This window comes from Lycorma delicatula, chromosome 5 (assembly GCF_047948215.1).
Source record: "Lycorma delicatula isolate Av1 chromosome 5, ASM4794821v1, whole genome shotgun sequence".
In the NCBI taxonomy this organism is placed as follows: domain Eukaryota; kingdom Metazoa; phylum Arthropoda; class Insecta; order Hemiptera; family Fulgoridae; genus Lycorma; species Lycorma delicatula.
Genome location: NC_134459.1, coordinates 89,953,197 through 89,973,957, shown reverse-complemented (window position 1 = coordinate 89,973,957; position 20,761 = coordinate 89,953,197). Strand labels below are relative to the sequence as shown.

Here is a 20,761-nt window from a genome sequence, read left to right as displayed (position 1 = left end):
AAGCACATAATGGAGCCATGAAGCAGAAAAAAAGACAACCTCACAAGTTCATCTTCCCCCTTTTGGGTTAGTATACAAATGGTCAATTTAGCCACCTTGGACCATCCTTCCTGAAAGCGAAGCATATGGCCCATGACCATGTCAGATGTGATTGCCACTGAGAGCTGGGACTGGAAGTAATCCACCTGTCACACTTGAACCAGGTGTGTTGCGGTATATCAGCTGAGTCACAGTACCGGCATGCTGCAGACTTCTTGCATCGAAATGTTATCAGGAACTGAGAGAGGTGGAAGTTGACCTCCCCATGTCGCCACCCCACCCAGTCTTTCACTTCTGGAATAAGGATTCTGGCATAGCGAATTCTCCTACCACCACCAGCAGGTCTATATGTGGGACACCTGCAACTACACAAATCGCGTCATAGGAGACCATCCTGTACACGCATGCAATGCGCAGGAGCAGTCTCCTATGAATTGATTCCAGCTGTTTGCGGTACTTCTGTATTCTTATAGCATGGGCCCAGGCCGGAGATGCATACAGCATCATTCTCCATGATCATGATGCATTCTCCATAATGCACTGTATCATTCTACTCCTTTTTTCCTGCGGCCCCGCCGTATTTGCCATGAGTCTTGAGATGGCAGACAGGACCCCGCCTTACTAATGGTCTTCTCCAATATGGTGTCCAAATGACCCGCTTTTGTCCATCCGTATGCCAAGATATTTAGCCGCACGGACCTGTCGTATCTCTGAGTTGTTGATTGTAAGACAGACATTACGTAGCGGCCTCCTCTGGAGAACATCAGGGCCTCAGATTTATCTGGAGCGATGTCAGTGCTCTGCAAAGAGAACCACCCATAAATAGCTTCCAAAGCCTTGTTGCCTTTGTTTCCACCTGATCCTCATTAGTACCTCATACTAGTACCGCCAAATCATCTGCAAATCTGAGCACCTCAACCCCCTCTGGAAGATACAACACCTATCATATACAATGTTCCAGAGGAGGGGTCCCCAGTACTGAACCTTGAGGAATCCTGCTTTCATCTCAAACACATAGTTTCCTGCCTCTGTTGACGTGGTTACTGTACGTTTACTAAGGAAGTTCTTGATAACATTTTGAAGTTGACTGTCGATTCCCCGTTCTTCCTTCCAGAGCTGTGTCAATGATTTGCCACTGGACATTGTTGTAGGTGTTCCTCACTTCTAGGCTGATCAACACTGGGATCTCCCTGGTCCTCCAGGTACCTCCTGCCGCCTTGTCCACGAATCTCATCACGTGCCTGACAGCATGGATCGCAGACTTCTTCTTCCAAAAACCATACTGCCAGGGGGATAATCCCCCTAGACGATCGATCTGATCCCTCAAGCGCCTCTCAATGACCTGTTCATAGATTTTCCAAGCATGCCGAGAAGATAAATTGGCCTAAATGCTCCAGGAGCATCCAAGTTCCTCCCGGGCTTTGAAATCAACACCAACCTGGTCTCCCTCCAGCATTCTGGGAAGACTCCGCATGTGAACGCATAATTGAAGCAGTCTAGGACGGTGCATGGAATCTCTGTGGTCACCAGCCATGCCACTACCCCCCGGTGTCTTGTTCAGGCATGGGCTTTTCCTGGAGTTAACACCTGCTGTGGCTTCCAAGAGTTCTGGGATAGAAATTCTGCTAACATTTGCCAATGGCAACATATGCCATCTTATCTGGTAACACAGGAAACAGTGAACTTATAATCTGCTCAATGTTGTCGGCAGGGACCACTGGTGACCTTCTGCCCAACCGCTTGATGACAATCCAGAATGCCTGCCCCCAGATGCTCAGTATTATGTAACATTAATTAAAAATTCTATTTTATTATTTTATTTTTTTTTAGGAAGATGTACTGGGCATTTATTCATCAGATGAAGAGGACAAAGGTAAAAAAAATGGTGACATGAAGAATATGGACAGTGACATAGAGGGAATGGAAGATGATGAAAAAATTCCTGATTCAAAAGCTTGGGGAAAACGTAAAAAGGATTACTATTACACTGATTATGTGGATCAGGATTATGGAGGTAATTTACATTTTTTCCTTATTAGACTACTCCAAGTCCTTCCACTTTTTAACATTTTCCTGACACTTTTGAGTTTAATAGTAATGTGAATATTTGTATAAAATCTTCATCATAAGTAATAAATCTTGCTTTTATATATTTTTTTAAATATTTATTTGAAACTTGCTTTCTCATAAATATATATACCAAAGTACTATTAAAGTAAAAGTAAAAATAACATATTTGTGCAATAAATAATCCTTCATGTTTGAATTGTACAATTTTTTAACTATTCATTTCTAATGAGGGATTAAAAGTTATTAGTAACTGTAAGTCGTGGTGTTAAGGTTGAGTTTTTGGAACATAAATGCTGTTAAAAACTAGGATCAACTTATGTGCTGGATCTTACTAATATGGATAACTCGATAAAAAAAATTAATAAGTAAATGAACATTTTTTATATAATTGTATTAGTATTTATTATTGAAAATAATTTCTTCAATCTTTTTTTTAATATTTATTCTGTTGGTAGTTATGTCTTGCTCATTTAAGAGCATACAGTTGAATTGTGCAGCTATAAATTATAATAATGTAGCTCTGTTTGCATGGTGTATAATTTTGCTCTAAAGTTCTTTAATTTATGTCATCATGGTCTGCTTTATCATGTGAATCAGACTTTATGTTCTGAAGCAAATAAATTTTCTAATAATGGTATATCTTGGTTCCATTGTACTATTGTTTATATTTCTTTTTAAAAAATGTTAATGATGTGTTTATTTACACATCAGGTGTTTGTGCTGTGTAAGTTTGAGCTTACAATTTAGGATTTTGAAAAGCCAATATTAAAAAAAAAATCAAAAAAAAGAAGAAAAAAGTAAATAAAAAGTAATAAAATATGAATAAAAGAAAGAGTAAAGGATCTAAGTAATAATAAAATACAAGTAAGCTTAATTAATCATCCATAAGGAGTATTTTACATATAGTTAATTAAAAAAGTGAAATTAACCCCAAATTCCAATTTTTATCTTAATTATTCTTCAATAAAGGTTAAATGTTTAGATGATTGAATTGGATGAAATTTAGTGCAATGATTTCTGTATACAAGGCTTTGATACCACTTAAGTTTGTTTACAATAGGTTAGAGGGAAGGGAGATACAGATCTTATGGTGGGTCCTGCATTTCATTTACCAAATGGAAGATTTTTTTTACATAATTTAATATCCCTTACGTGGCTAAAATACTTTCTGATGGTGTTTGGGGTCTTATTCAAGCTAATAAAAGGATGGAAAAAATTTATTTTTGTGGTTGATGGTAGCTAAGACATAGTACCCACCCGGGTTGGTAAAGTAATGAACTGTCATCACAAATCAGCTGATTTGTGATGCTTTATAAGCAGGAGTAGAGCAATGTGAGAGAATTCACTTGTAGACCACCACCAGGAGCAGACCTAGAAGAAGGAAGTTACCTGGTTGGCCAATCTGGGACCTCCTGGTGGATGCCAGCATTCCCACTGGAGCAGGAGTTCTGGCTGACCCTGCTGGGTGTGGATGCTAGCTTGCTGAGGGCTTGGTCTGATTCTGATGGACGTGCCGTAATTTTCAAACTGTAGCTGAGTTGACATTAGTGGAGACCAATGATCAATTTAACACCCTTTTTACAGCTACTTCATCAGACACACAAACACACTTTTCAGGGCTACTGCAAGCTGCAAAGGTGACATGTACCATCAAAGCCAATTGGCGACAATACGAGGTCTGTAAATAAAGTATGAGACTGGTTTAGAAGAACTTTTTATTTACAATCCAGTTATACATGGACTCTAACATCTTTGAAATAGTTCTCTTGGGAAGCCACGCAATGCTTCAAACAGTTTTCCCACTCTTCATAGCAGTGTTGGAACTCAGAAACTGGAATATCCTTCAGATGGTTGGTTACATATTTTTTTAATGTTTTCTAATGTTCCAAAATGGTGTTCTTTGAGGTTTTTTTAAAGTCGGGAACAGGAAAAAGTTGCAGGGGCTCAAGTCAGGTGAATAAGTTAGTTGAGAAACTACAGGTATGTTTTTCTTTGCCAAAAACTCATTAATTGAGAGTGCAGTGTGACAAGGTGCATTGTCATGATGCAGCATCCTGTTGTCTTTGATGGCTGATATCACATGTACAATTCTTTTCCGCAGTTTTTCAAGAACTTTTCGGTAAACATATTGATTTATAGTCTGTCGGTAAAAACTCCTTATTGACGATGCCATTACTATCAAAGAAACAAATTAGCATGTTTTTATTTGCTCATTTTTGCTTTTTTGAGATGTGGTGAGTTTGAAGTGTGCCACTCCTTGCTCTGACGTTTTGTTTCTGGGTCTTACTCAAATATCCAAGATTCATCACCAGTAAAATAAAATTCGTTTAGAAAATCAGGACTAGTTTCAGTTCGTCCTTGAAGATCATGGCAGATCATTGCTTTTCGTTCAACAGTGAGGTTTTTTGGACAAATTTTGCACAAACTTTTTTCTTGTCAAATTCGTTTGTCAAAATTTGATGGACTGTGGTATGGTTAAAATTCAATTGTTCTGCGATCATTCTTTAAGTTAATTGTCAGTTGAACCGTATCAAGTCTCTGATTAACTCAACATTGTTATCACTTTTTGATGTTAACAGTCTTCCAGAGCGTGGATCATCTGCAACTGATTCCTGGCCATCTGAAAATACTTTAAAACACTTGAAAACTTGGGCTCTTGACAGAGTGTCATTCTCACTGAGTTTAACGTAAAACTTGATTGCAGAACGGTGCTCATAATTAGTATCACTCATTTTTGTAACGCACAACGAAAACTTGTTTCACGAAAAGTTTGTTTTTGTCTCATGTGTCAACAATAGACTAAAAATATTAATATCCAATATAAATCAGCTGTTCATATAACCATGTGTTTACTAGTAACTTTACAGTGTAGCCACTATGGCTGCCAAAAAAATAAAAAACTGGTCTCATTATTTTATTTACAGACCTCGTATATATAAGTGTAATATGAAAGGTATGATTTAAAAAAAATTAAGGTTTTAAAAACACTTTGAATATTTGAGATCATAAAACTTTCCTAATGGTAAATATTTTAAAATTTTAATTAGTCACACAAATATAAGCTGCTTGCATTGTAACTACACCATTGTTTAATCTATGAGATCTGTAGAAACTGATTTATTTAATGTGGTGGTTGGTCCGTTTTTCTTCATATCCTTCAGTTAAGGTTATGAACCCTGAAATATTGTAGGTATAGTAAGAAGTCCAATTTGTTATTGAATGTTATTCACAGTAATTAATGTTAGAAAACAGATTTACACAATTTTTTATTTTTTCAAATTTATGATTTTTTTCTACAAGATTATATAAATTTTATTGTGTTAGGAGAATAAGAGAAGTTAAAGAGACCTTCTTATGTACAAGCAAATGTGAAATTCTGTAATGCAGGACAATACCTGATCTGCTTAACTGAGTTGTGATATAAATGAACTGTTAATGTGTCAGATTACAGAACTATTAATTTATTAATTTTAAAGACATTAATTTATATTATTTTTTTAAATTAATTAATTTTGTAAATTGAGTATACTTTGTTTTATATTAATTTGTTTGATATTATTATTTAAACTATCTTCTTAGCAAAATGCTTCAAGAGGAATTAAAAAATGATAAAGAGAAAATACAGCTGCCCACAGGATAAGTTATGGTAGAAAGGAAAGAAAATTAAAATTGTTGGCTGATGGAAGGAATATATGGATGAAAATCTTATGAAATAAGAGAGAATGACAGAGTTAGAAGGGTTAGCATCTACCATGCCTGCAAGACTTATTTATTTATACTTAGGTGGTATTTTTCATGGTTTTTTTTCTCACTTTAGTAAATGAATATATTCAACTGTTGTTAGGTTTTGTAAGAGAGGAAGAAGAACAAGTGGCTCTAATGGAAGAGAAAGAAGCCAGAACATTACAGAGTAGATTAGCAGCTCAACTTGATGACATTGATCTGTCTTTAGGACTCATTTCAAAGGTATGTTATATTTATAGAAATATTCTGTTGGGTCTATTATATTCAGTTTCTTTTTGCAGATATTTTTTGTTAAATGGCAGCATTTGCATTTTGTTGGGATTAGTGTAAACATGCCTCAGTATGGGATGAAATGACATCATAGCAGCATGGCACATCATTACTGCTGCCACTGCGCCATAATTAATTAATTTATACATTGTTTAGTGTAATTGCTGCTCTAGCTATTGTTATGTAGTTGTGAGATTTTACTGCAGCATGTGGAATTGTGTTAATGCAGTAATGTACCGGGTGACTCAATTTGTGTCCTCACCAGTATTTACGAGTATATAATACTTTATCATCTATCACGTTTTTGTTTAACAGAAATATAACTTTAAGTATAATAGTCATGTAATTAATTTGTTGATAGCTTGATACAGTCAGCACCAAATGAAAATATCAAACATAAATCATCAAAATATGTGTTTGATATGTGCACAAAATGAAATTATACACTTGAGGTAAAGAGTGTTACGGTTTGTTCCAGGTAAGACTGTCGTGAATCTAAACAATTGAGACATGGAACATGGCTCTCAAAGTTAGATGTTTGCACTGTTGTATTATTAGTTTACTGCTGGAGTAAAAAATGCACTTGGGTCAAATTCTTTTGAGGAGAACTGGGAATGAACCATAACACGTGCTTCAATTGGAACAGTTTTATTCATGAGGTGCGCGAAGATAGTTTAAATAATCATTAGTGAATGGTGGACCTAATATGTCAAAATTAATGAAACTTTCTTTACTAAGAAAAAATATAATAGGCGGAAGAGTATTGCCTCAATAGTGGGTGGTTGGTAGAATTTGCCAAGAAGCAAGAGTTTGTTTTCTCGTAGTAGTGCCAGACAGATCTGCAGAAACTTTGTTGCCAAACATCCGATAATACATTGCACCAGGGACTACTGTTTTGTCAGATGAATGACTAGTATATGGTGCTGTGTGGCAGCATTAGTATACTGAAGAGTCAATCACACATTAACTTTTGTTGACACGCAAACCTGAGCCCAAACCCAAATGGTTGAAAGTATGTGGGCGAAGGCCAAACATTGTAACAAGTAATGTTGGGGAACAAGCTGATTGATGATAGATTTGTACTTGGTTGAATATATGTGGCAGCAGTGGTATCAAAATGAAGATTGGAAAAAATCCTTCAATCTATTGCGGAATTTATGCTGCCCAAATGAATTATCCTTCATTTTTTGTAATATTCTACAGTATCAAGGTGTCCAGTTTCATCATTGGTTGTAATGTATTTTCATAAATCATCACCTTTATTTTCATAGCTTTTCAATAATGTTTGAGCTACAGCAAGACATTTTTCTTCGTGTGTTTCTGTCAACATTTTTGGTACTCATCTGGAACACAACTTTTTATAACCCAGTTTTTCAGTTCAAATGTTGTAAATTATTGATCGTGAAAAAAAAGTAAATCTAATTGATAATTGAGAAAGAGTAAGCCTTCTGTTTTCTTGGATTTTTACATTCATATATATTCAGTCAATTCATCTATGATGACAGTCGGGCGACCAATACATTCTTCATCGTGAACATTCGTTTTCTTCCATCAAACAAACTACACCATTGGCAAAATTTACCTTTGCACATAATACTGGGTATGTAAATGTCAACAATTTCTCTATCACCAGCAGATTTGTTTTTTGCCAATAGATAACTAATTATTGACTCTACTTCACAACTTACAGGATTATTTATTGTAGCATTCATTTCAGCCAGGCTGTAAACATCAGCTAATGTGAATAACATTAACCTATTGTTGCAAACAGATGATTGCTGATATAAATAAACATACTACACTGGTGTTATCAGTTTCTACTGCAACTAATGGGGGCAAATTGAAAATTGCCCTTATTTATAAAACATGCCTTGTATATACTATGGTGTATAATGATTTTAGTAACCTACAGATTGTACTTTTTCTTTTCGAGCATAAAAAGCATACAACTTAAGTTTTGAAAACTGGATATTGAAAGCATCTTTACGTTTAGAAAAATTTTAACTTTTTTATAAGTACATCATTTGCACATAAGCTTGAAGTTTGTTCATGAGAATATGATACAAAAATTTTATAGCATATAAAAAATGTCAAACCTGAGTGGAATTTTATGTGGTTTATTTTAATTATGTGTATTTTATTATGCATAAAAATATTATTGGTGCTTTTTTCCATAAAATATGTTAAAATTTAATCATTTTTAGTAAGTTTTTTCTATTTAAATTAAATATTCACTGTATTTTATTTCTGCTTGTTTAAATTTTTGGTAAATTAAGAAACAGTGATGTGATCTTTAATTACTAAAAATAATAATCTAGACGAGTTTCCCCATTGCTATGGATGACGAAAAGGCAAGACCTTTTGATCTAGTGCACCCAGTAAAAATATTCTTTGATCACAAAGGATGAGAAAGTGCTTTAGTTGAATAATACAACCCTTATTTTCAAAACAAACAAATGCAGGTGTAAACACTATTGTTAATGCATCATTCCTTAAATAACACAGTTAATTAACAATTGAATTTAATTAAATAAAGTAAATAAACAATTAATTTAACAATTACTAAATGAACAATTAATTTAATGATTAGATAATAAAAAACACTTTACCAGATAGGAAAATATTAAATTTCTCCACTAAAATTAAAATAATTATAGAAAATAGAGCATACATTGAAACCACACCAAACTCTGATGTGATAAAAATGTGATCTTTCTGAGAGCTGTTATAAAAACAAAAAAAAATTTAACTTGCTGTATTCCTCTACAGTTGTTAGAACAAGAAATATCTGAGGCTGCAGATTTCGAAGCATAGAAAGAGGAAAGATGCCATCTTTGATCACATTTATTGCATAGTAATTAGTTATCATTTCTATTATTTTAATTTCTTAGCATTATTCATTATTTGTATAAAATATATAAAAAAAACATGGACGTTTAGAGATAGAAACATATTTACCTTGATTAATTTTTTTTTTTAATTTAAGTAAATGTTTTCATATTTTGTTATTTTCAGAGGATTATAATTTAATGAGGAAAATCAAATTGTTGAAATATAGTTTTTAAATAGTAGTGATAGTTAAATAATAATTATAGTAGTAGTTAAATGTAGTAAATTCTGGTTAAATGTTTAGCAGCCTTTACATCTCTTGCGCAGTGTTTGTAATAAACAATCTCATTTGATGTTTTTTGATCCATTTACATGGTTTCTAAGTAATATTTATTTTTCTGATAACTTTTCAGTTTATTATTTTATGAATTGCATTTAATATATTGAACATGTTTTTAAGAGGTTCATCTATTAATTAATTTAAAAAATTTTTGGTTTAGCTTTTGACAGTTTTGTTTTTCTGTTTCAGGATAAAAAGGACGTTCAGATTGAAGGAGGTGTTGGATTATCTGGTGATGATGAAGATGATGTTAAAACTGATTTAAGTAAATTAAGTAAACGTGAAAAATTAGCATTATTTCAAAATGAATCACCCGAATTTTTTGGTCTTGTTAATGATTTTAAAGGTATTCCATTCTTTTTATTTAAATATTTATGAATTTTTTTTTTAACTCATACTTTCTCAGACTTAGTTAAGAAAGAACTTAGGTAAGAAAGGTGGTGTGGCATGAAGGATCTGAGTATGTATTGTGATATTGCAGTAACAGATCACAAAAATAAAAATGTTTACAGGTATTTTGGCCAAAAGAAAAACTTCTAATTTGGGTTGAGAAATGTATGAGGGTAAATCAAATATAAATGAGATTTTATTTTTAAAAAATGTATTGAAAAATAAAAGGCAAATATAATTTATTTTTTTTACATAGTTTCCTGCATTAGAAATACATTTTTCCCAGCGAGAAGGAAGGTATTTTATCGCAGCATCGTAGAATGAAACTGGTTGTGTCAGGAGCCAATTGCGCACAAATCCCTCCATGCCCTTGTCATCAAATCGTTGCCCTCCTAGAGCTTCTTTAAGTGGCCCAAACAAATGAAAATTGCAGGGCGATTAGAGCTGTAGTATGGCGTTGTCATGGAGGAGGATGTCCTCTCAAATCAGTTGGTCTCGTTTGTGCAGCGATATGCAACCCTCACCTCGTTCAACACTTTGCAGTAGTAAGCAGCGCAGCGTTGATTGTGTGTCGCTGTTGCAAAAAATTAATGAACAAAAAGCCTTGTCAGTAGAAAAAACGGTTGAAAGAACCTTGCCAGCTGACAGTCGAGTCTTGGCTTTCACTGGGGCTGCCTCCCCTTTCTTTTGTCACTCCATACGTGTACTGGCTTGTTTCTACTGGGGAGTGTAGTGGTGGACCCATGTTTCATCGCAGTGGCGATCCGACTCAAAAATGCATCACTTTCTTTTGCAAACCTTGCTGTAAGCCTCTGACAGACCTCCAAATGTCTCAACTTTCTTTTACGATGGCCATCTGGCCATTTACGGAACTATAGGTCATTTTTGATGATCGCTTGACAGTTTCCATTACTTATTCTGACCTGTTCTGCAATTTTGAATACTCTCACCCGTTGATTATCTTCAAGAATATCTCGAACCATGTTTTCATCTGTAATACTGATCCAAGGATGGCGATCGTGTTGCTGATTTTCCACTCGTTATCGTCCTTCCTTGAACTCTTTATGCCAGGCAAATACACGAGTCCTTGATAATGTTTGGTCCCCAAACTGTGCAGTCAATCTCTAGAAAATTTCTGTCGCTTGAACTCCTTCATGAGTAAGAAATTTTATAATTGAGCGTTGTGCAGTGGAGGGGTGCACCTGTTGCTCTGACATTGTGAGCGTTGCTAATGAATTGGTTGGGAGTGTGGAATGGCCGGCTCTCCCCACTCCTAGTAATCCCACCCAAGCATACTAGAAGCACTGGCCCAGTCCTACCAACCGTAATTGCTCTGGAACAAAATTACCATTTATATTTGATTTATCCTTGTAGTATACTCTTTCCAAGTTGCAGGCTGTTTTCAGAAGGAATTATGGCTGCAATATCTATACATTTATAGAAACTCATGTATGGATTCAGCACAAAAAAAATGTTGAACTCTTTGTTGATCTTCAAACTATTTTTTATTAAAGGATATAATATTTAGGGAAAAATTAGCTACCTAGGTATGAGCAGTAAAAGATGAATTGCATCACTAGCTTAAAAAATCAAAGAAGTTACAGTTGACATTTATGGTGGTGATTCTGAACATATAAAATAATTAAGGGGGTGTTTTGCAAGGATACTGTTTAAGTCTGAACTAATTTAACTTATGTAATATATATATATATTTTGTTTTTTTTATATTGGAGAAATCTTCTTTAGATACAGGTGGCTTTTGGGCTACTGCTAGTTCTGGGAGTTTATGTGGTAATGATTTAGATTTTTTGCAGATTGCCAAATGACTTTGTAAAAAATTAAAGCACTCAAGAAGTACTGCAGTTCCTTTGAAATAACTTTTTTATAGAGGGTAACTTTTTTAAATAAGTTTTTTATACAGGTTGATGACCATAAATGTTTATATTGCAAAGACAAACGTATTGAATTTTTCAGTAGTTACATGTATCTAGGGGTACAGTTGAATATCAGGTTGCTTTAGTAAAATGTGTAAAATATTCATTATAAAAACAAAATTAGTAGTTGGTAAATTATTAAGTATAATGAGAAAAGTAAACAAAAATTTTGGGCAGTAGGATGTGCCTGTTTCAATCCCTAGTCCTACTGTATTCTGCTGAAGGATGAAGCTTTAATTATGTAGATGCAGTTGAGTTTGTTCCACTGTATATTTTCTAAACATTTTGTATTTTTGGATTGTTACACTTCTGATTAGGCTGTTAGATTGTAGACAGGTATGGGACATTATCTTTAAATCTATTCAGCATTGGGCTAATTAACTATTAAAGAACCTACAGATAGTAATAACAACTATCCTTACTTCTCAGCAAGGAGAACTGAGTGTCCTCAGTTTTATAAGTTTAGTCCAGAATAGAAATTTAAACAAATTAACTGAGTAAAATTAATAAGTTCCTTGAAGGTTAAGTTACTGAAAATTGATTATATTTTATGGGAATCTTATTTAATCTCTAGTTGAAGCCAGACTTAAATGACACTGTAGATAGGTACAACATTTTTTTCAGTAACAGATGTAAGAGTAGAGCTTAAAGTTAATCAGTTCTTCCTTATACATCATTCTGAAATCCAAATTCACTACCAATTGATATTTTTAGTGTTAATATGTTAGTAATAAAATCAGAGTCATGTTGCAGCTTCATCCTTCATTTTTAAAAGAATTATATTTATGCTAGCCGACCTATCTAGCTGGAACCTGGACCCATGGGGCTCAGGTCAGCCCAGGCAAATCCTGAAGACAACTCAGGGGCTCCTCGAGGCCTCCCAGGGCCAAGGGGCCTAGCCTGTGGCCGTAGAGCTAGCTTCGCTCACCATTCCCATCTACCCAGAGGGCTTCAACCCCTGGATCCCGCACTGTACATTATCCTCATGGTTGTGAGAATAATACTGATAAATAATAATTATAGTATTTGGGTTTATAGAAAGCTGAAAAAGAAACTAAATTACAAAAGATAGAATAATAGCAATCATGGTAACTTAGGTACACACACCTTTGATGATGAAAAATTCATAATTTAATTCTTTGCTGTGGTGGCAGAAATATAATAATGAAGTAAAAGAATTAATCTATTTTTTTCTTTAATGAATATCAATTCACAACTTCATCTTCCTTGGCGGCAAAGAAATAATGAATATTTTTAATATCTTAACCTTCAAGCGAGCTAGGTCCTCGGTTGATGGCTTAAAACCTTCCCTGGAATGACATGAATGTATCCTGCATTTCATCAGAGTTAGTGTTATACAAGTTACATGTTTTAGAAGGTCATACAATATTCCTGGAATATTTATATTCCAGCCATTTATCTTGGAAACTATGAGAAAGAGCATATAACATAGACTTACGCTGAGCATATAAACTTACGCTGTTGTATAACACTGCCTTTGATAGTTAGCCATATGACTCAAAAAAGGTACAAAGTCATAGGGGTGCATCATATTTCAATGTAAAAGTTTCTCCTCTTTTCATTGGTGGTGTCAAAAATAGGTCATTCCCTTTGAAAAAATTGTGTTAACCTTGAAATAATGGTCAAGGTCACATGAGGTGTCCCCCTTCCAATCTGATATTCAATCAACCCAATTGCACTTATCTGTTCCATGTCGTGAGCTCGCACAAGGTCACATGAACATAACATATGTGACCGAATATAACTCGAGACTGGAGCGAAGAAACGTGATGATATTTTGTACATATACCTGTCAGACATTGTACTACATAGTTACTTGGTTGTTTGAGAGATGGCGCTACTTGTATTGACTACAAAAATTTAGTTCAGGAACTTTTCAGACCTACTGTGTATGATTACTATACCCACCTTATAGTGGCCAAAAAATATTATTCATATTTTTAAAAAAAATTTTCTTGAGTAATAGACAATTTTCTAACTCATCAACAGATAAAAACAGCCATTTTCGTCACTTTTTCCATGAACTGTAGCTCGTGGAAAATGGGCTTATCATCATGAAATGATGATGATATTAATGATGAACCACCTAATAAGAAATTAAAATCTGCAAATGAAACGAAGTATATATAAATTTGAAGGTAATCATCAATATTTATACAAGGGTAAGTCAATTATTATCCGCAATGTAGTTATAAATTTTATTGTAATACAAGTAGGAAACTTACATGTACATCATTTTTCAACATAGTCCCCTTGAAGTTCAATGCACTTTGTCCATCATTGCACAAGCTTCCTGATGCCCTCATAAAAGAAGGTTTTTGGTTAAGCTGTAAGCTAGGAATGCACGGCTTCTTTCACTGTTTCGTCCGAGGTAAATTGACGGTCCCTTAATGCCTCTTTGAGTGGACCATACAAGTGGTAGTCAGAAGGGGCAAGATCAGGACTATATGGAGAATGAGCCAGTACTTCAAAGTTGAGTTTCTGTAGTGTTTCAGCAATGTTGACAGCAGTATGTGGACGGGCATTGTCGTTCAACAACACAACACCTTTTGACAGCAGTCCTCACCATTTGCTTCAAATTGCAGGCTTCAGCTTGGCAGTAAGCATCTCACTGTAACGTGCACTGTTTATTGACGTGCCCCTTTCCTCATAATGTTCCAGTACTGGGCCTTGTGAGTCCCAAAAAACCGTAAGCATCAGTTTTCCAGCAGACGGTCGGGTCTTGAACTTTTTTTTTGCAGGGTGAATTTGGATGTTTCCATTCCATACTCTGCTGTTTAATCTCTGGCTCTTAATGATGGATCCATGCTTTGTCACCAGTGATGATTCTGTCTAAGAAGATGTCCTGTTCATTACCATAGTGATCCAAATGTTTTCGGCAGATGTTCAGGCGCATTTGTTTATGCAACTGTGTGAGTTGATGGGACCCATCTTGCACAGACTATGAAACCCAAGTCTGTTGTGGATAATATCGTAGGCAGAACCGTGACTAATTTGCAGACGATGTGCCTCTTCATCAATAGTTACTCGTCTGTCTAAGAAAACCATGTCACATGTACGCTCAATGTTTTCCTCATTTGTGGCAGTAAACGGTCGTCCGGCTCCTTCATCATGTGTAACACTTGTGCGACCTTTTTGAATTTTTCAGTCCATTCGTAGAATCTCCGTTGCGGCAACACGCTGTTCCCGTACTGTACCGAAAGTCTTTGATGAATTTTGGCCCCTGATACACCTTCTGACCACAAAAAACTGATCACTGAACGTTGCTCTTCTTTGGTGCAAACAGAAAGCGGAGCAGCCATGGTTAACGGCAGGGCAGCAGTAATGGAACTAACCTAGCAGCATCAACATCAAACCTGCACAGACATAACAACAATTAAACCACGCATGCGTCATCTATGCAACACAACAGTACTACCAACATAAACAAAAATATAACTAAATTGCGGATAATAATTCATTTACCCTCGTATTTGTTTGTGTAAGCATATTGTTAATAGTATTACCTGTAAGGAAGAAAATTAACTTGGTTTATCATTTCTTCAGTAGGATTATTAACTTGTTTGTTGGATACAATAATTATGAGTGTCATAACTTATTTTTGTTCTACTTATATATATTTTTTTATTATTTTCTTACTTTAAATAATTCAATATGTTTAATTCTGTTCAAATCTTGCATTCAATAACTGTAAAAAATGTCTTTCTCTTTAAACTGAATATAAAAATCTGTTGTCATTCACAGCTTTATGTTATGGTGATTTCAATAAATTTTTTATTGTTAAAGGTAACTTATGTCAGCTTGTGTTAATTAACAAAACAAAAAAATTAATAGTTAAATGATGATTACCATCAAAACATTTTTGCCAAATTTGTAAACAAATAAGAAAATTAATTGTATAAAATAAAATTTTTTTTTAATTTTTAAATCGTGCATTCTTATTTCACATTGTACAAAGGGTCAAATAGGGCTTTTTGGAAAGAGTAAAGATGAAACATCATTTTAGTGTACTTAAAATTCATTTTGTTACGTAACCAAATCTTGTAATGTTTACTGAAGTTACTACAAATTGTTGAATTTCAAATTTTGGATTCAAAATAAATAATGAAGGGTTTAGGGTAACAGACCTGTTTTTTATATTTTAACTGTTAGGTGCTAGTAGTACTTATAAAAAATTGACTTACCAAGTGTCCTTCATTAAAAAAAAAATGGCCACCAAATCATAAGATTTTGAAAATGTCTCATTTTTGGGGTCCAAAAACAAATTCGGACAGGTGGCAAAAATCTGAAATGTTTGTAGCAGTATGTACTTTTTATGTACTTTGAAACCTTATAAAATTTATTTTGTTACTCAAAGAGGTTGACGAGTAATGAAGCCAACAACACTGCTAAAAACACCGATCCTACTAACTGCAAACAACGTATCCAAAAATGCTGAATGTTATGTATTTTTTTTCAGATTATAAAAATTACAACCAAACTCCATTAGAATGAACATATTGATTATTAATAAATAGTCAATTACACAATGATAAATAGTCACACCGATCCTACTAACTGCAAACAACGTATCCAAAAATGCTGAATGTTATGTATTTTTTTTCAGATTATAAAAATTACAACCAAACTCCATTAGAATGAACATATTGATTATTAATAAATAGTCAATTACACAATGATAAATAGTCAAAATTACAGAATGATAAATAATAAATACAAAATGATAAACAGTTCAAATACATTAACTAGTTTTTCAATTCACTTTTACCTTATTTTACTCCTGCTAATGGAAGTTATGAATAAATCTTGCACTTTTTGATAACTAATTTAACTAACATAACTTAGTTTTCCTCCCATTTTTTTATTGAGTAGAACTGATAAGCCCTGATTTATCTTTGATGTAGTGTTGTGTCCTCTTCCACTAGTTGATAGAAAAAGCTCTGAAGGTGTGAGAATCTTTAAAATATTTTCGAGTTGAACCCATGTTTGATCATCCCTCAATGATTTTGTAAATGAAGTACCAGGGCCTTCAGATGGAAAAAGTGTATTTTATATTCCTCTTCATTTTCATGTATTTTGACTTCAATGACAATGATTTCACTTAACCACCATTTGCCATCGTATATGCAGCAGACATAATTTTTACATTTTGGCTTTGGTAAACCTATAAAGCAATCAGAAACAATAATATCTTTGTGTACTGATACTATTGTAAATGTTTCTGATTCAGAGGTCGCTTGGACTTTATAATTGTATTTATTTTTTAAAATATATAAGAAGTGGATGTAATGTGGCATAATTTTTTGATCACTGATATGACTGGACATGATTCTGTATCACAAAAGGAAAATTTTGAGACAAGTCTCCAATTATATTACATCACCCTCCAACAAGTTTTACTATTTAATGTTGAGGAAATTAGCCTATTTCTTTGCAACAAAATGGTGCCTTTTTAGATTACCTGATAAACATAATTTTTGTTGTCTGACATGAAATTCATGATTTTAATCTGTTTTTTGATGCTGAAAATGAATATGAACTCAGAGTCTTTCTATCACCCACCATTTTTGAAAAATTTTTTAATTTAATTAAAGGATTTTATTCACTTTCCAATGTATAGTTAGCATTTTAAGCTCCTATATTATATTCTGTTAGCTCATTTTTTATTGTTTAATTTTATTAACATAATTTGTAAGCTATAAATAAACAATACTAGACAAAGAATTATATCATATCAGTCACATATTATGACATCTAATACTAAGAGTGAGCCTTCATGGAAAAGATTAATCATGTCTGTGCAGATCAAAACATGTAGCCGAAAATACAGCTGTGTTGTTTGTATTAAGCACTGGATTTAGGAATGAATCAATTTTGTTCAGTCTTATTGCTGATGTAAGTTTGTTAACATTGCAGTATCATAATGCCTTGAAATGTATAAATGATGTGATGCATTTTGTTATGTATTTAGTGAGGTTACTGTAAAATCAAATAGAAAAAACATTACACCTTTAATTAAAAAAGCATATCATTTGTACTTTCAGTGTAAAATTGGTGATCAGGATAAGACATGGTCTGTTCATATAGTATGCACTAATTGTTCTGGATATTTAAGAGGACGGCTGAAAGGTACACGGAAGGCCTTGTCATTTGGAGTACCTATGGTTTGGCGTGAACCAAAGGATCATGTAACTGATTGTTACTGTTGTTTAACAAGTATGTCTGGAATTTCTAAAAAATCTAAACGTACTGTAAAATATCCTTCATTGCAATCTGTAATCAGGCCTCTACTTCACAGTGAAATTATTCCAGTTCCTGAGCCACCTGTGAATGTATGTTTCGAAATGAGCGATGAAGAATCTGGTCGTACTGAAGAAGACAACAATGATTTTGATTTTTAATTATCTTCCAATAAGCCACATCTTATATCATAAGGTGAATTAAATTACTTGGCTAGGGATTTAAATTTATCAAAAAATTAAGCTGAATTGTTGGGATCAAGACTGCAAGGTTGGAATTTACTTTAAAAAAATATAAAAATTTTGAGCTTTTGAAGCCGACAAAAAGAACTTTCTCAGTACTTTATTGATGAAAATAATTTGGTTTATTGCACAAATATTGATGAGCTTATGTTGCACTTAGGACAAGTTCATAAATGTGAGGACTGGTGCCTTTTCATAGATTCATTCAAGTATAGTTTAAAAGTGGTTCTACTACACAACGGTAACAAATATCCTTTGATACCAATCGCTTATGGTATTAATTTGAAAGAGACATACAATATGATGAAAGACATTCTTGAAAAAGTAAATAATAAAAAACATTGCTGGAACACATATGGTAATTTGAAAGCTATAGCTATTTTGTTAGGCTTGCAGTTATGCTATATTAAATATATGTGTTTTCTTTGTGAATGGGGCAGCCGAGCTAGGGATAAACATTATGTTGCCAAAGAGTGGAAGAAACAAGACAACTTAACTACAAATGGGAAAAATATTATTTGTGAGCCCTTAGTTGAACCCAAAAAAATATTTTTACATCCTCTCCATATCAAGCTAGGACTAATGAAAACTTTTTTAAAAGCAATGAAGAAGGATAGTCCTGGATTTTTGTACATGAGGCAGAAATTTCCAAATGTAAATGAAGGAAAAATTAAACAAGGAATATTTGTTGGTCCTCAAATAAGAGAGTTGGTCAAAGATGATGTATTTAACTTGAGTTATATAATGTAGAAAGTGCAGCTTGGAGAATTTTATAATCAAATTTCATTTTTAAAGTGGATAACATGAGTTTTACATTTTGGTGTGTGACATACACACAGTAACAGAGTATTTGACCCACCAGCTGAAACACAAAATTTAGGTCATAAATCAGCAAATTTTGAAAAAAAATTTAAGTTATGTTTTTCTTTAAAGGCTGTACAATTTTTTAAGTTACATAAGATAAACCCTTTTTTGATTATTATTTTTTTCTAATCAGCTTATCTAATGAGGTACAATCCTTCTTGCCTGGCATGATTCGTCTGTGCTCATCATTCTGGTAAAAATCGTAGACACATTTAATAAAATTTTTATCAATTATGTGACTGGGTTTCTTTTTCTGATTAGTGGCAAAATTCCACTTATTTTAACTAATTGTTTGGATTGACGGGCTAAATACTGACTAACACTGTACTCATTTTGAATTTTTGAATGCTCCAGTTGCTTGGTAATAAACTTAAAATATTAATTTTTTCTTGTGTTGGTGTAACTGTTTCCATTTTCACCTTTATTTTAATGATTAATTTATCATATTCCCTATCTAAATCAGCATAATTTTGTGGTATTAAACTGGTTTCTTCTGTAGAAATATTTAAATCAAAGGAATTGTTTAATTTACTGGTAACTTTATTTTTTAAAATTGGTTCCTTTGTGCTGCTCAATAATTTTTGAACCTAAACGGGGGAAATGCCAAGTGCTGAACAAGCTTTATTCACCGACTTGACTTTTAACATATTGAGGCTCAAATATATCTTAACATTTCAGTTCGCTTTTTGTACATCTTGTGGTTTTTGTATTTTGTACACAGTTCTCTGCCTGGAATTAATTTTAGATTTGGATTACTTGAAAGATTGAAAGTGTTAAAGATATTTCTCGAAGAGATTTCTTAACCGGCTTGGTCTGACAGCTAAATGGGTCAGAGCAACTTTTCCCATTAATATAAAAATATTTATCCAAACATTGGGTTTTATGAGAAGTACAGATATTTTTTGTTTCAGTACATTCACTTCTTAAAGATATCAATGTTATTTGCTGTTCAGTAAACTCTAAAATATCGTGCAATACTGAAGATCTATTTTAAGTCAATTTGTGACATACTGTTTTAGTGTGAATACCAATTGAACACTCCGTAATCCGTTTTTATAATATGCAAGGGTTCTTACAATAACAATACAGTTAGTATAAATTATAAAACTATCAATTGTACCTCACTTTGTCTTATCCCAGTTTTTCTACAGCTAAAATAAAAATTTCTTTAATTAATAAAATTAAAAATAAAAGATATCACACAAAAGATAAGTCCACTGCTAATAAAATTACTTTATAATCAAGTGTATATTATTTAACCACAGTATTAACACTAGCAACAATACAACATATCACATTGAAATCAAAACAGTAACTGAGCCTTCTGCAATGTTTACATATAGGATTTTACAAACATTCATGTCCGTGCAAGTCTACTCACTTTTGTGTTTAAACTTGAGTTTGTGTGTATGAGTCATACTTTAAGTAACAAACTATCTAGAATGTAAGCTATCTCATTATTGACTTATAAAAATATGTGTAGTAGGCCTAAATTATTTGAAAAAATGCATGCTGTGAATTTTTTGGATACATTGTTTATGGTTAGAAGGAATGGTGTTTTTAGCGGTTTTGATGGCTTCATTACTCGTCAACCCCCGCGAGTAACAAAATAAATTTTATATGGTTTTAAAGTACATAAAAAGTATTTACTGCTGTAAAGATTTCAGATTTCTGCCATCTGTACCACATGTAGCATTTGGGCCCCAAAAATGAGACATTTTTAAAATATTACGATTTGGCAGACATTTTTTTTTAAGGAAGTACACTTGGTAACAGTC

General features: G+C 33.4%; 1 protein-coding gene across 2 annotated transcripts in view; it reads left to right on the top strand.

Annotated features, from left to right (window-relative positions):
* The window catches only part of Sas10 (UTP3 small subunit processome component Sas10), a 54,897-nt gene that overhangs the window by 15,053 nt on the left and 19,083 nt on the right, over positions 1 to 20,761 (top strand). For both annotated transcript variants that reach the window (XM_075366612.1, XM_075366611.1), the window contains exons 3-5: positions 1,870 to 2,053; positions 5,954 to 6,075; positions 9,482 to 9,638. In XM_075366612.1, the coding sequence (XP_075222727.1) occupies positions 1,870 to 2,053; positions 5,954 to 6,075; positions 9,482 to 9,638 (463 nt within the window). The remainder of the gene's footprint in view (positions 1 to 1,869; positions 2,054 to 5,953; positions 6,076 to 9,481; positions 9,639 to 20,761) is intronic.